The 17,156-nt window shown below is 47.7% G+C and overlaps 1 protein-coding gene across 1 annotated transcript in view; it reads right to left on the bottom strand.

Annotated features, from left to right (window-relative positions):
- The window catches only part of HOMER2 (homer scaffold protein 2), a 53,794-nt gene extending 37,162 nt beyond the window's left edge, over window positions 1-16,632 (bottom strand). Inside the window, exon 1 of the mRNA XM_038185034.2 lies at window positions 16,438-16,632. Within this exon, the coding sequence (XP_038040962.1) occupies window positions 16,438-16,532 (95 nt within the window). The 5' untranslated portion in view covers window positions 16,533-16,632. The remainder of the gene's footprint in view (window positions 1-16,437) is intronic.
- Window positions 16,633-17,156: the final 524 nt, after the last annotated feature.

A 17,156-nucleotide genomic window follows, 5' to 3' on the forward strand; every position in this document is an offset into this window, starting at 1 on the left:
ATAAAGAGCGAGATGGCATCCCGGGATAACAGAGCCAGTAGCAAGCCTGGAAATAAAATTAAATCGCCTCATTTCCTCTCCGCAGCTTTGCTATTGCTAACATCAGAGGGTGGTTTGGTAGCAGATCTCTCACCCTGGGAAGTTTTTGACTACATGAGTGGAAAAAGCGAAATCAATAGTGGAATATTCACCACTCAACAAAAGCTACTATTGTAAAAACCAACAGTCTTCGTATACCAGAGGGATGCTGCCAGTGGCTTTAACAACAGCTCCCACACAATTCAGAGGCTGGGGGTGGCAGGATACCTGCCTTGCAAACTGGGTCTGCTCCTTGGTGGGACACTTTCCTGCACCTGGTCAGCTCCTGTTGGTCCTGAAATGCAAACACACCTTCAAACACAGCAACTTCCATCGCAAAAATTACTTGGAAGGACGGAGCAGCAACCCTGAGCAAAACAGGCCAGGCAGTGTCAGGACAGAGAGAAAATCAGTATCTGTTGTGTACAGTGGATGGGAGAACTGGCCCAGAGTGACAGGCAGGGCTAGCAGGGGACAGCTGCACTCAGCTTTGGCTCTGCAAGCGCATTTTTCAGTGCTATGGGACCCAAGTCCTGCACCTCCGGCAGTGCCGAGCCGCAGGACAGACTGCGGTCACTTACAGTGCAGACAGAGCAATTCTTGGAAAAACAGGCTATTAGGACAGAAATTACACTGCCCCCCAAAACAAAAGGAAAGAACAAGAAAAAAAAAATATTTACAAATATATAAATTTACCCCAAGTCCTTCTTTTCAATCCTCCAGTTGCTGAAATCCCTGGTCTGTTGGCAGACCTCTCTCTCTCCCCATGACTGCGATGACAAAGTTGCAGCAGTGCTAACCAAGGGCAAGGTTGTGCAACTTATTCAAATGACTACAGACATAACTCTCTAGTGCCCACTTTATGCTAGATTTGATATCTTTGCACCTGCAGAAATGTACTAAATTCATGCAAAAAAAAAAAAAAAAGACATCTTTTTAGCTCCTTTCATTTACAGGCATTATTATTTCAACAGACAATGTAATTAACAGAAGTGCTTCTTACATTTGTAGGCAACATAATAGTTCCAGTTACTTAGACAAAAAAATAAGAAAAAAAATTAGCTAGCTAAAGAGGAATTTTCTGTCAAAAGTACAGATGTTAATTAAACTCATTTTTGGTTCACAGCTGAGTAAGTCCAAAAGAATAAGTCTTCAGGACAAAAGCTCTCAGTGTGAAAGTCACTGTAACATCTGGGAGCTCTCACAATGCCATTATGCCTTTATGAAGTCAATACATAAATGAAAAGGCTTATCTTGGGCAGTGGAAAAGCTCACACTTAACTTTTGGGCTATCTCCAGATGGTTATTCACCTTTTAAGACACTCTGTGAATAAACACACACAGAGGATAAAAGCTGAAAAGACCCTGAACTACTCCACTATAGGTAAGATTATTCTGAAAATAAAAAACAAGTTCAGGCATGTGTGAAACTGGTCCTGCTACTCTGGTTATTTCACAGATCCTTCTTGAGAAGGCACTGAAAGAGGTTCCATAAATTTGCACCCCTGGAAATGTTTACACAGCCTCCTGTGTACATAGGGATAAATTCAAAGCTAATAAAACTGGGAAAAAATGGAAATAACAGTACGCTGTTTATCCCCTTTGCCAGGATAGACACAAACTCTTCTAGTTTTGTTGACAAATAAGGCTGTGTCAGCACATAAACAGGCCCCCAGAAGCCTTCTCATTTCTCTGGATAAGTTAAAATTACATCGTTGGGGGCTCACCTCAGCCCTAACAGCATCAATGCCGTTAGCAGAGCCTCCCCCATAGCACAGCACTCATCTTGTAGCATTTCAGTGAGAGATTTTGATAATAAACTGGAAGTATAAAACTTGGAGTGGAGAGGCCACGTTTGTAGGAGGGGGGAGGTAGACTGGGCCCCACCTCACCCCGATGCCAGCATCTCCCACCCAGGCAGGAGACACCCGTTAGTGCCTTAAAGCTCACAGAGCCACGTGTGTGCACCACAACTGCTCCAGCTGAGGAGGATGAAGCCAGCTTGCTGCAGACATGCCCTACGCCAAGTTCCTTGAGCAGCACCTCAAAACGACAGCCAGCATCCCCCAGCCTTGCATTATGCAGCCGCTATGGATTGGCACCCCTCTCGTGTTACTGTGGTGAGAAATTACCAAGGAGGAGAAAATAATGCAGACAATGCTGGAGGAAGAGTAATTTATTTTGCATTTGTAAGCCAGCAGGAAAATCCCTCGGTCTCTATTATTATTATTATTAATCCTTTAGAAGATGCCTTCTACGTTGCAGAAGGTCAGGGATATTTTGAGGTTGTGTGTGCTATTTGGTGTCCATTTAAAAAATAAAGAGGTTAAATATCAGAGGATATACAATCAAAATGTTTTGTACCTACAAACACAACAGTGGAGTGAAAGACCATGTGTGTCTTTGTGCATGCAAACCCACTGCCACCAGCAGGGCAGCATCTTCGTGCTCAGGACATTTTCCTTTCCCACATCACAAGAATTTAAATGGCAGATGAGGTTATCTGCGCACAAATCCAAAAAAGTTGATTTTAATCAGCAGCATAATCAAAGCCTATTGCAAAATAATGTGATTGAACTCCCCATTATCTTACACACCACAGCAGCAAGCAGATCCTTGGAGGAGAGCTCTTCCGTGCACTAATCCACATGTGTAATTATTGATATCCTTTCCCATCCTCTATTCAAACGCTCTCCCTCGAGGCTTTTCTTCCCAGTTAAACTTGGAGGGGGCAGGGGGAGCCTATCAGCTCTGTTTAAAGACCAAGCTGGATAACTCTGATCTGCTGCCTGAAGGGGCAAATAAGGAATTCCACCAAGCGTAACACCAGCAGAAAATGATAAGGCTTTGCTTGTCCGGGGCTGGGTGCAGGCCCTGTGCCGGGTACACACTGTGACTGGAGCAGCTGCCAAAGCACCGGGGAAGTGCAGAGGACACTCATGGCCAGGTGCTTTGTTGGAGGACACGAAAAAGGTGCCTTGGGTGGTTTAATACAGGGATTCACACCTTTATTGAAGTTGAAGCATGTAAAAATTAAAGGCAATTAACAAATAAGCAATTTGGTCTATAAAGGATTAGGAAGATGCAAACCTGTGCCCACACAGGGCCTTGGGTGCGTGTTGCAGCTTGCCCATGCTGGGAACAGCAGCAGGCTGGCAACAGCGCTGCCCTGCTCAACTAGGTCTGTCGTTACAGCCTCCTCCCAGATTAAGCCATTCAGGAGAGAAAAACAAAATCACCAAATGCAGTCAGGGACACCAAAGACTGCATGTGAGAAGTGGAAAAGCCAGGTCTGAGTGCATCCACCATGCTCAGCCTGGAAAGGGAAGGCGCTGGACACCAGCAAGTGCTGCCAAAGCGAGTGTCGTTCTCCACTCAGTGCTGGTTAAATTGGGCTACATGGAGAAAAGCAGGCTTCCTTTCTCTGGGAATTTCAATAGTAAAATGTCAACAATCATAACGTTTTGGCTGCTGCTGGCATGCAACAGCACCTCTCTAAAAAGCAGAGGAACATACTTCTTAAAGGTAGTGCATTTGCCTTAGAGATCACTGAATGGCATATTTTATCTGCTTCAAGTTAAAAATACAAAAGGAATTGAAACATTTAGAAACTAATATTATTCACTGATAATTTTAATCTTTACCAATTCAAAGCTATCTGTTGCCATCAGATTTACAGTACAGATCTCAGGAGCGTACACTTATTTGTTGACATAAAAAAATAGCACAAAACTGAAGATCCTCTGGAAATCTCCTGAGCACCAGAGAGTAAAAAGTACTAAATCTGAACACCAGAACCAGCAAGTTGCACATGAGAAACAGCATCTATAAAACAAACAAAAAAAAAGACATCCTCCAAAGAACACATTAGCAAAACCACAAAACTAAACCCCTACAACCTTCTAATTCTGCAGTGGAGCACACTACACACATTTGTGGGTAATACTGGGAGAAGATCCTCCCAGAAATTCCTGAACCCAACAGCCACCTGTTTGAGATCCCCGCAGTTCCATTCCCTTATCTCCGAAGCCCCGGACACTTTGGATTTCTGGGTGCCACTGCCCCAGGCCTCATGGGCTATGTGAGGATTTAATTCCATCAACAGCATTCTTCCAGTGATCGCGTGATGCAGGTTACATTACTACAGGTTATGATGCGAAAAATGTGAAAAATGGCATTCTTATGTCAGCAGAGTCTCAGAAATTAGCGTGGGCTGGCTGGCAGTCCCTAGAACAAACAAAGCCCAGCACATGTTCTTGTTACGAACTAACAGGCCAAGATGTGTCGGGGTAATATGTAAACCAGATCAGTTGTTCAAGGCTGTTTTTGGATGTGCATAGGCCTTTATAAATTAACCCAAGGTTCAAAGAGGCCAACCATTCTGCGTGGCCAAGCCATGCCACAGCCAGGGCTGTGCTTCTGGGAGAGTGAGAAGTCAGACCCCTCACAGTCCCAGAGCATTTATGGTTTAAAAATAAGAAAGCCTTGACCTGATTGCAGAATTTATTCCCTCTGCTGAGAAGCCATCTTCTCACTTTTTGGGAGGTGAACAAGAACCACTGGAAGAATAACACCTGCTGCCATGTATGATACTACTGATCATGCTTCTCATGTTGCTAACATTTAGCTTTTCCTAAGTTAATACAACAAGAAAGCACTTAATAGCAATTTTTTCCCCTGTTGACATACTCTGTCCTCTTGGTATTTCTTGACTGAAAGACTGCAAATGAACCTGGCTTTGTCTTATTAAAATAAAGGCCTACTGGACAGAAAAATCAAATCAGTACCTCCAGAAATTAAGGCATACCATTTCTCATTTACATCAGTGCAGAGTTCTTTACCTTTCTGTCAGGGGTGAAGGACACGGCTGAATGATGCTTTTTTTTCCATCTCATTTATGTATTGATTGTAATAAGGGCAGACAGGTAGGCCTATACAAGCACTGATTCTGTCAGCAACCAAAGTTGCCAGGACTGTGAATATTGTCACTTATGGATTGATAAATGGACTACATGGACTAATTGCATTTCAGCCTCTCTGGACAGATGGCAAATCTTGCAGCCATATGGCAATTATTTCCACTGCACCAAAAGCATATTAACACTTACCAAAATGTTTAAAGGAATGAGATAATCTAATTTTTTTTTTTCCATGAACTGGGACAAAAACAACTGGCTCGGAAGGGCTGGTGCTTAGGGTCAGGCTCCCTCCCAGGGTTCCCACTCGGCACAGGCTGGATGCCGGCGGGCATCACGCTGTTATTGATGAAACCACCCGGGTGCACCGGGTCCCAGCCAGATACAGCGCTGCTGCTACAGCCAGAGGATAACATGCCTCACTGCAGCTGTTCGGCATCGCCCTTGTGTAGTTACCACTATTTGCTGCTTGATATTCCAGCTGCCCCAAGAGTTGGCGGCACTGGTATGTGTACTTACTTTTCCTAGTCTTTCTCTCTCTGGTCTAAAACACACTGAAGTTATTTTCCTTACAGTTTTCAAGGCAGCCACCTGGCCCAAGCAGATGCAGAGGACAGCCCCACGCATGGCAGCAGGGTCTCTGCAGGAAGACCATACATGCACTGCATTCATTCACCTGCCCCCATATCTGCTCCCAAGAGAGGAACCAGGTTGGAGAGGGCAGCACCACGCTCCAGCAATGCTGTGAAACCACCCTGACCGGCCGGATCACAAGCAGAGGCTCATCCCGCTCAGTGCCAGCCAGATAAGCCATGGCTAAGTTTGGCAGTGCCACTTTAGCACAAAGCCTGGAGCTCATCACATTTACCAAAGGCAAACAAAGCACTCGACGGATGATACGTCAGGCCGACACGCATCCCCGATGACACAACCTGCTTACGGCCATGTCCTTTATTAATACTTCTGCTGTAGAGCTTTGAACTTTTATAGGATTGAAGTGGTGGTGAATTCACCCTTCAAAACCACTGGAGAGTGCACGCAGGAGAGCCGATCCTCTGTTTTAAGTTACTGCTTATTTATACCAAACAAATGTGAACAAAATCAGCTCAATAAATTCTAGATGGGCTTTTTATGCCAGAATAATAAGCCATAGTGCACAATTCCAATGATTTATTTTTTCTTCATTTTCAGAATAGAACCCTGAACATTTGTTTTAAAATAGGATTAAAAATCATCTCTTGTATTACACAGCAATTTGTTTCAAGTGTGCTCTCCCGGTATGAGACTCCTTGCTAGTGGAGGCAGATGCCTCCCTTGCTGGAATAGACAAAGTGCATGCACCAGCTTCCCGGTTGCCTTAAGTAAATTATAGCAAGTCAAGAGCTGGGAACTGTGCTCTTCATAGACCCTGTGGTCTAAAATTAGTGCCTGGTGTTAGCATGCAGCATGGATCAACTGCTCACACAGCCGCTGCAGATAAGGTGCCAATTGGTGAGAAATTCTTACTAGGCTTTTTGCACGTTCACACTTTAGCACCCCAGGAATTTGATCGATTTGTCTCATCAGGCCTCTATCACAGATCTCTAAGCACTGTTTTCTCTTAGGAAGCTTTACTACCCTTAAGCAGCAGCCAAAAAAATAAAACATTTCAATTGCTCATTTCTCCCTAGACAAGCAACTGGCTGCCTTTATTTCCCCGTGCTCCCCCTAGCAAAATGCTGCTGTCCCACTAGGCTGGGCTGTGCCCCACAGGGAGCCAGATGCAGCCTCACCATAGAGCAAGGACAGACGGAAGGAGATGGAGACAGAGATGGAAGGGAGGACAAGAAACTTACATCTGGGATGCAAAGCATGGACCAGCCTGCTTAAATCCCAGAAGTCAGTCATTCTTTTAGGGAATACGAGGCAACGCCGAACCAACCAAGCTGTGCCCAGCCGCCGTGAGCCTGTTCTCTCCTCCGGCCAATAATTCAGAGGACATTCAATAATGGAGCTGACGAGCATAAACTCTTTCCAGTACAACCCCGTGTCATCTATGCTAATCTAACAGTTATTTGAAAGGGCACTGTAAATCAGTGCAACGCTGCTTTTACATTTCGTGGGAGAAGCCTCCCAGAGTAGCACTATCTTGCTGTACCTCCTAAGGACAATGGTGCCAATTCATAAGGCGGAAAGGAAAGATCAAACAGGGAATGCAAAGTGGATTAGATATTTTGATTCTGTTCCAAACTCTAATACTCTAATTTGAAGCTTAAAATATAAGAACTTTGGCAATTCCTCCCCCACAGAATTTGAAATGCTAATTTCTAAGTCAATGGAGAGAAGTTCTTGCAAGCAGATCTAAACAACGCACACGCAGGGTTACTGCTTGGAGACCAAAAATTCAGAGCAGACCTTCTCTACAGAGGGAAAAGCAGGTGACCAGAGCCACAGGAGAGGTGGTTACCCCGGGCATCATGAGGGGCTCAGCACAGCCTAAGAGGGTTGCAAAACCTTCCGCAAAACCACGGGTGTTGCAGAGAAGCCTGGGGAGGACAAGCGGGGTGAGAGAGCCTGGTGGGAGCATGGGGCTGGGTACTGCTAATGAAGTCCTTGAGAGCTGATGCATCTTCCGTGATGTGCACTTCTGAGGGCCTCAAAAACCAGCTGCTCAGAACCGCCTGCGTCTGGGGAACGTCTCTGAGCAGCGCAATGTGAAGGGGGCTGTGCAAAACTTTAAAGCTGTTATTTGTCCTTCGGATCTCTCAAAAGAGAAAAGGTTTTACATTATGCACAAAAACCCATTTGCTTGCTCTGAAGCACAGAGGAAGGTGGAAGAAGCACCGAGAGAAGGCTGACGGAGGACGCACGGACCCGGGCAGACTTTGGATGTGCACAGGAGGCCCGTCTCGCTGCCCACCCCCGGACCACTTCCCTGAACCAGCAGCTCCCATCCCAGAGCACGCAGCGTGACCCTTTCCCACAGCTATTGTGGTTTTCTTGTGCCTGAGATAAGAGATTGAAGCTTTTAACTGAATTGCCTTGAATTTGGGTGGGTGTAATGAAGTGTCAAGTCCCTGTTCTCAGCCAAGCCAGTTTCTGTTTGTCTTGAAAAAGACCATAAACCAAATTAGAGTCTTTTTATGTATTAGTGTTTTCAGAAGATCCCTTAAATACAAGCTTATGAAGACCACCTCTATAAATGCACAACAGAAACAGGGCTGTCTCCTGTAATGGACTATATACAAGTGACAGACAGCTGTCAAGCAGGCAAGATAAAATAATCATGAAGGGAGAGCTCTCGTTCAGCTATGTGCCATAACGTTTAAGGCAGCTAAATCTCCTTTATTGTCCCACGAAAGAACAAATTTCTCCCTCTTCCAGCTGGAAGAGGGGATTAGTATGACAATCATTGGATTATACGTGTACATAAATAGTGTCCAAAGATGCTTTTATCTCCTATACACCCAAGGGCAGCTGTTGATCTCCCCTAAGAGCTACTTGGGGCTGCCTCTTCCACGTGGAAGCTTCCTGGCAGGTCTGGGAGTGTTTTGGCCTTCTGGTGACAGGGGTTTGGCATACGTGGAGGAGTAAGTGGGGGCACCTCTATACCCCTCTCCTGGAGGTGCAGCATGTAGGCATATCCCTGTTAGACAGGGGACAACACCAAGGCGGGGGGGACAGACAGAGCAGGCAGATGTAAATCGATGTATAACTAACATGAGGTGCCTAAGCTGTAGCCAGCTTTGCACTAGTGCCTGAGCTACCTACCAGAACAGCGCTCCTGCCTCCTCTCTGGGCATCACTATCAGCGATAGGGACAGTAATCGGGTGTCCCACTCCTGCATTTCCCCATGCACCCTGCACGCACACGGCAGCCCCTGTGCAGCCCTGGGCTCTGGTGGGTGAGATGTTGCACGGCTCAGCTCAGAGCATCTCTCCCCTCCTCCCTTATTTATTTATTTTTTTTTCAAATGCTCTTATTGACAGTTTTCAATATCACAAAACAGATCACATGTTCCCACTTAAACAACTGCAGGGAGACATTTTAGATGTGCGCAACAGATTTATAGTGGGAAGCCTGAATACAAAATCCCAATAAAACAGGCAACAATAAAGCATTGCTGTTGCAGACTATAGAGCAACTCACCAAAAGCAAAGAACTTGACTCAGTCACTGCAATGCAATTAATACAAAGGAGAGAGCGTGCATCTTGGTTGAAGCACAACATTTCCAGAAGGAAAAGCCTTTCTGAATACTCCCAGCTCTGGCTACAATACCTGTCCCTCTTCCAAGGCAGGAACAAGCAGTAATGAATACTGAAATTAAGATGCTCACACCTCCACAAGATGAAATTAATGTTTCCGAGTCTTGCAAGACTTAAATTTCGTATTTTTTCCCCCAAATACAGTGTTCCATATCTGTTGAGGATCTACCGCTAAGCGTGAAACAGAGGCAAACAACAAATATTTACACAGTTGGCACTTATACACACCATTTCACAGTCCTCAAGGAAGGATCCTCAGCACAACTAGAAGCAGCTTCAGGAAAAAAAAATATTGTACAATCTGGCTACATATTCTTGAATGTATTCCAGTGAGGCCTTTGCTGTTTCGCTGCATTGATGTACTAAACCTGGTCTGATAAGAATGCAGTGGCAGGACTCCTATTATTATTATAATGCAAATCCTAACGGGAAGCAACATCTAGCAGCTCCAGAGGGCTCTCTCAGGCCCCTCGATGTGTAGGCAGAGGAGTGCAACTTCTACAGAGAATTTCTTTCTGAATTGCAGGGTTTGAGTTCCTAAATCCTGTAGGCTGTGGTGAGAATTCCAGACGGAAATAAAACAGTTTGTCACTTCAGAAATTCTTACAATCTTGCATTTTGATAAGCTGCATCAAATAAATAACATCAGACTGGCGTGTGGGGGAGGCAGGAAAGGAGGATGAGTTGCCACAGAAGGGAACAGGCTTTGCACAGTAACCAGCAGCCACTTCTGCTCACACCTCCACTGCCAGGCCCTCTTTCCCCTGTGTCAAATCTGCTCTCTTCTCCATGATAAAGCCACAGTTGTTTTGCAGCTAAAGCTCCTAGCCTTGCCAGCCTTCACCATGAAGCCCACAAATCCTACAACACCTACACAGCAGAGCCTACTGCTCCCATATGAGTCATTAAGCAGGCTGTCCCGCTTAGTGATGTCATCCAGCAACACCAATTCTTTTTTAAACAAATCCTAAAATGCCCAGAGCATCAATTATTTAAAGTATTTCCTTCATTTTAATCCTGACCCCAGTGGCAGAATTACCATTACGAAGCATTTGCCAGTGATGCAAGAGGGCCCGATAGCCCCTAATAGCTGCTACGTCAGTAGGAGCGAGCAGCCAGCCACTCGTGTCACGCATGAGCTAAGCACAGAGCATCCAAGCCAGCAGCATTGGGCAAATCTTTCTCCTACCAGCAGGCAGAGAGCAGCTAGGATGCGTCATCAAAAATATAATCAAAGATCAACTGCATCATCCAATCTCATCTTGTACATTTTGCATGAGTAGCTGTTACACAAGCCCTCCTCACGCCGTCCCTAACCTGCACCGGGTGATGTGTGGTTGTGGCGCAGCAGTAACCTCCCCTGATGTTAATGGCCTATTCCCTACCTAATTGCTCTTGCCATTAAAAGTGCTTCTTTAATGCTCAAGCTTAAATGCTTCCTGTCTTTGTTTGAAGGCAGTGCCCTTGCCTTGCCACATTCTGAGATTTAATAACAGGATTGTCAGCTATTTACAGCACAGAGCTGAATTATTGGGAGAAACTTTGCTGAAATACGTTCCCCTAAGCACATTTACATCCTAAAGAGCCACCACCAAAGCACAGTATAAATAAGCCGCGTGCTGTATTTGCAGCACACAAAGGTGATGGACAGCATTCAAGGTGAAAGCAGGCAGGGATCTGACCACAGAGCAAGCTTCAGCACCGAAGACCTTCCCACTCAGCAAACTCCCTATCAAAAAGTCAACAGGAAAACCAACAGCTGATTCAAAATGCTTATGCTTCCTTAAATATAGTTTCAGGGGTGAGGCTATTTATTGTAGGCACTGCATTAATACAGCCAAAAGAATGAATAAAAGGCAATGCAGAAAGTCACGCTGCCAAACCAGGCTGATGCCCTTGCTCTCAGGTTCTCAGCAAACTCATTGCTCCTCTCTGCCCCTTTCAGTCACACTGGGAATGTGCTTAAACAATTTAAGACAATTTGTCAGACCTTGAACCAGTTAAAACTACTTTCAGTTTAAAGGAACTGAACATCAAATAACTTCTTAACATTTCAAATGATGCTTTTGTTACCAGGAGACCTACTCACCATCCTCTATTCAAATAGGAAGAGGGGCTTGAGGGACATCCCAACTTTGGGGAGGATATTTTATTTATAAGCTTCTTCTCAAGTGACAATCAAATTAACAGCAGTAATTAATTTGTCTAGTAGCTGAGAGAAACTTGACTACGATCACTCTCTCAGCATTAAGTTTTCTTTTTGTTCACCCCTTCTTCAACATTGACTACCTGAGCAAATTTTGGGGAAATTTGCACCAGGGCGCTTGAACCAGTTGTGGTACTGGTGGATTTTTCCTATTGTAGCTTGCTGAAGTTATCTCTAAACCCACTGTTTATCTCTCATGGCAGTCATTCATTCATCATTTCTTCTTGCTCCTCTATTAGCTTGTTTTGCAATTTCTCCCAATTTCTCATTTTCCTTAGCTCTTACTCACCCATGGGATTTTTGCCCTAATTCAGGTATGTGCATTTATCTGCAGCATTACAAGCTCCCCACATAGTTGTGGATAAAGGAACAAGGGCTTTCACCTGATGAAACCTGAGTGAAATGCTCCAACATTTCAGGTTTGCTCTCACCTGAACACACCACACCAGCCCTGAGTGCACACAAAGCCTTATCACAGCCTATCTACTTTGTCTCCACCCCAGGTCTCCCAGCTCCCTGCCTCTCCAACCTTATTAAAATTGTGTTAAACTTGTTAAAGGAGCTACAGAGAACAGGTTTTATAAATGCCATTGAGGTCAACTGAGTTCTCCCATCCATTTCAGTGAACTCAAGATAAAGCTCCAGAACTTAAAGCTCTCTGGACCTGACTTTTCCACTGGATTTTGTACAAACACCTCCTTGATCTGCACACAGAGATGCTGCATTCCCCAAATCAGAACAGCAGCCATTTATACCCACTCTGCAAAAAAAAAAAATGGGAATAGCTACATAAGGAATAGACACGGTGAAGAACCAAGCATCCCCAGACAGCTGCCTCAAAAATCCCAAGACTGACAGCCTTAGCGTCTGTTGGGTCTCGGTCTCTTTCCTTGAATACCATCACCAGGTGGATGCTGCCTGGTGTAATCTACCCCCCTGAGCTATGCTAGGATCTGAACTGAAGCTACAGACCATAAAACGCCCTAAAATAGTCCCACAGCACCAACTGGGCTGCCTGCCTTGCCCCAGCCCTGTCCGAAGGACAATGGCTTTGTGGTGGCCTTACGATGGCATCCAGGTGCTGTTGCTTTGGGAGTGCAGTGCTGTGGCTGCTCAGGCACATCCAGCACCATCCCTCCCTTCCCTGGGGACAGATGGCTTGGCCAAACTTTGGAGGGAGGCAGCGCGAGACTCCCGTGGATCCCAGCAGGAGCTGGATGAAGGCCAAGGTGAGTTTCCTCTGCAACACGCCATTCCCCGCTACGGAGCGTCTTAGGCGAAGCTTATCACCATGGTATCTAAAGTACTGCTGGTACCGGGAAAGGCCAGCTTGAACAGCATCCAAAATTAATGCCTTCCCATAACACTAATTTCATCACATCTTTTGCCTCCATCACCTTTTTCTGTCCTCGTCCTCCCTTTTGTCTTTTGCTCCCCGGACGGCTGCAGCCATCCGTTGGCCGATGGACACTGCTGCTGCTAACAGCAGAAGGGAAAAGTGCAAGGCAGTCTTCCCTGGTGCTCTTAAATGTCACTGCATAATAAAAGCATTACATACGACTGCTCTCAGAAATATAGGCCCCCAACCGTACCTTCTCATGATAAATACTACAGGAGGGGCAGAGTTTTGCTCATGGGTCCAGAAGTCTCCTTAAGACGAGGTTACTTCATTGCTGGAGCCAGGCTTGGAAACTCACCTTCTCCATCTTCCTGGGGGTGGTGGGGGCCCGCAGCCCACCTGCGGCAGGCAGAGGCACCTGCTGGGGAGGGGGCTGCCAGCCAGCCAGCGCCAGCAGACCACGTTAGCTCCCGTAGAAGCAGCACAGAGAAGCAGCTCTCACCAGCCACAAGAAATGTGTGCTAATTCATCATTAACCTATATAGCAGGCACATATACATACACAGTCATACAGCTTTTACATCGGCACGCAGCTTTCCGCGGTAATTTCTAACAGTCGGAGGCCTGATTTTCATTTGATGTGATTTATAAAAACTGATTTGAAACTCAAATTTATTGCTAGAGAATATTTAAATTAGTGGAATTTTAATCCAACAGATAATATAAATAACAGCTTCAGCAGCAGTGATTTCCACATCTAATCCAAACTGGGTACTTGTCACATGCCTCATAACAAGAAATATTTTGTCACTGACAGATAAGGAAATACCAAGACACTAAAGAAACAAAAATAGTAAAAGAATGTAAGCACAGAGGAAGAAGCTAGCCAATACCTCCTTAAAATCATCTAATAACTAAGACTGAGGCATCTTTCTAACTGGAAAGTTAGCTTATACTGCTTAAATTGAGGTCAATTGAATCAGATGCTGGCTATTAGATTAGTATGCACAGCTCACAGAAATCGGAGCCCTAGACAAGCTTGCCATTTTCTTGGGTTTGTTTGTAACACCAAGACACAAATCAAGCAATTTTCAGACAAAATAAAGCCTCCGCAATGGGAAATTTGTTGTTACATTGTGGTTATTTAAATAGCTAAAGTTTAATCCCTGGTACTGTTGAGGTAAGGACAGTTGCCAGATGTGTTGAGTGGAAGAAAGTGGTGATTTAGAAAGTTTTTTTCTACAAAGTAAACATTTGTACAGTGGGAGCTCAAACAATGGCTTGACCCAAAGACAATGGTTTTCGGTCAGCAGGAACCTTCGCACTGATTTTCTTTTTAAAAAAAAAAAAAAAAAAAACAAAAAAAAGCATTGTTTCCACATCCCTGAATTACATGCATTTATTTTTTCAAACATGTCAATGACTTTTGTAAAACTTGACACTACCTTGCTGCCTACTAAGTTGAACTAAACCAACAGTTTAAATAGCTCAGCTCACAGCTAATAAGCAATTTAAATAGCTTTGCTGAGCTCAAGTAGCTATATCAGGTTTCATAGCACCATCAGTCACTGCCAAATCCATAGGCAGCATTTAAATGAATCATTAGCAATGGTCACCCCCCAAAAAAAAAATCGTTTAAGTGCTAAGAATCAAGTTATTGTCGCAATTTCGGTGAGAACCTGCCTATGTGACACCAGAGCGTGCCCAGGAAGCAAATCCTGCTGGAATTCCTGGGACAAAATCTGCTCCTTCCGATACAAAAGGCTGGGCACTGTGTTCCCATCTCAGAGTGCGTCACGGGGACAGGCGAGTACAAAGGCGCCCATTTCACAGAAGGCAAGGCTGAAGCACACCCAGGTAAAGGATTTGCCAGCGGAGGTGGAGCAGGGAGGACACGAGGGGTGGCTCCTGCGTCAGGTGTGCTGAGCCCCTGCTGCAGTAACCTGCACGGGCAGACTTTGATGTTTTTTATGTCAGAAAGGTGGATGGCGAGATAACGACAGGAAACACTTACAAAACACATATCCAGCAAACACCTCGCCTGCACTGCGTACAGAGCGTATGAGTGTGTACAACCCACACTGAAACCCCAGGAATGAATGGTGTCGGGAGCTTGATCTTCCTCCCCAGCACCAGTGTCAGGCAGAAACGACTCAATCGAAGCCAAATGTGTTACATCAGGGTATGCAACCGGACCGGCAAACGTGCCTCATACCTATGCAGGTGCCATGGAGCAGGGCAGCACAGACAGGGGTGCAGCCATGAGCACACCTGGAGCACTGCGGAGCCCCAGGCCCTGGGAAGCTCTGTGGGCAGAGCAGCACCACGCTGAGCCAAGGGTCAGGGCATCGCTGCCACCTGCCCCTGTGACTCCCTCCATGCCACAGCCAAACTTCACAGCTGCACTCATCCACCGGCACAGAGCCAGATCAAACAACAACGACAAAACTATTTGTTTTTAGAGACACCCGGGTAAAAAGGATTGGGATGAGTTACCCTGGGCTGGATGTTTCTGTCCAGCCTGGGCTCACAGTGGCCATACTGCTCCAGCCAGGCGTTGATGTTTCCTGCTATTTCCAGTGGAACTTTACATAATGAAGAAGAGCCCCTCGTAATCCTGAAGTAAAACATCAGGAGACACTCTTCGGATCTTATTTCTCCCCTCTGCCCCTGCACTCCTATTCAGAACTGCTGGGTATCCGATTCAGGCACATGCGTGGCATTTTAATTCATTATTTATCCACACTGTCTCAAATGGTAGCACTTTGACAATAATCAACGCATCTCGAGTGGGAGGCTGCACAGCTGGGAGCAGCATGAGGATGCCCAGAAAGCAGAGAACGGTTCCTTGCCACAGGGGGGTGAGGAGAGGCAAGGAAAAGGTGGAAGGGACCGCAGTAGGATAAAAATAAAGCAAATTAACCGTGTGGGTTTGGAATCCCCCAAGACATTCTGGTCGAGAGGACGGGTGTCTAACCCGCATGCAGTTCCAGCCCAGAGCACCACGTTAACCTCCCCTCCCTACCGTTCAGTTCACGACCTGCCCTAACGCCGGCAATCGGTTTTTGCCCCCTATTAAACTTGGAGGCTGGGAACGAGGCAGGGCTGATTTTCGGAAAGCTCAGGCTCAATTCCCCGGGAGGAAAAAGGGTTGGGGTGCGTGTGCGGGGCGGCTTTGCCCACACCGCCGCACGGCTCCCACCGTCCGGGCGAGTTGGCGGCGCCCCCCCGGCGGGGAGCCCCGGCAGAGCCCAGCACGACCCCAGCGCACCCACGGAGCCCCCGGGGCCGGCAGCGCTGCCCCCGCCGGGCCCCCCCGGCTCTGCCCGGGACCCCCCAGCTCTGCCTGTGGCCACCAGCAGCGTGCCCGAGCTGTGCTTGCATTGATTTATTTCTCTATTTTTTTTTAATTTTTCCCCTCTGCCGCGCTCCCACCCCCGCCGGCGCGGCACGGGTGGGCGCCCCCCGGCCGGGCGGTAAGTGCTTAATGAATTAATTGCCTTAACGAGCCGCCTCCTCCCTGCTCGGCGGCGACCGGGGCGCACCTGCGGAGGGACCGGGGCTGGGGGGCGAGCACCCCCGCGTGGAGCCGGGGGGTGCCGGGGGAGGGGGGCGGGACGCGAGAGGGGCGCTGGGGGCCCGGCGGACTCACCCCATGTCTCGGCACCTCTCGGCCGGGGCGGCGGCACCCCCGGGCGGCTCCCCGCGCTCGGCGGCCGGCGGCGGCCGCGTCCCCACTTCGCACATGCGGCCGCCCCGATCGCGATCCCGATCCCGCTCCCGGCTGGCTGCGGCTGCACGGCGGCAGCAGGCGGCGGCGAGGCGTCCTGCTCCTCCCGCTCCTCCTCCTCCTCCTCCTCCTCCTCCTTCTGCCACCGCCTCCCTCCCCCCTTACATAACCTCCCTCCCGGGCGGCGGCGGCACCGAGCAGCCTCCCGCCGCCCCCTCGCTGCTGCCTGGAAGGGGAGAGCACCCCCGGGACCCCCCCCAAGCCCGGGACCCCTTCAACTCTCCGCCACCGGGCACGGGCAGGCGGCGGTGGAGGGGGTGGATGGAGTGGGGGAAGCCCCCGAGGGCTTCTCGGTGCCCACCCCCGTGGATAAGGGGACGGGGGTGGGTGGGTTTGGGGTGGGGGGTGACCGGCCGGGGGGGGTCGGGGTGGTGAGAAAAGTTTGGGGGAAGTACCGGGGAGGGGCCCGAGCACCGGCTGCGCTGTCCCGGTGCCGGGAGCTGCAGCTGCTGGGGGGGGAAGGGGGGGACACACAGCTGGGGCGCACCTTTGCGCTCTTTTCATCCATTTCGCCAGGGAAGCGAAGAAAAAATACCACTCCCCCCCTTTCTTGCCCCGCTGCCCCGTGTGATTTTATGGGG

Source organism: Anas platyrhynchos, chromosome 11 (genome assembly GCF_047663525.1).
Source record: "Anas platyrhynchos isolate ZD024472 breed Pekin duck chromosome 11, IASCAAS_PekinDuck_T2T, whole genome shotgun sequence".
NCBI classification, from domain to species: domain Eukaryota; kingdom Metazoa; phylum Chordata; class Aves; order Anseriformes; family Anatidae; genus Anas; species Anas platyrhynchos.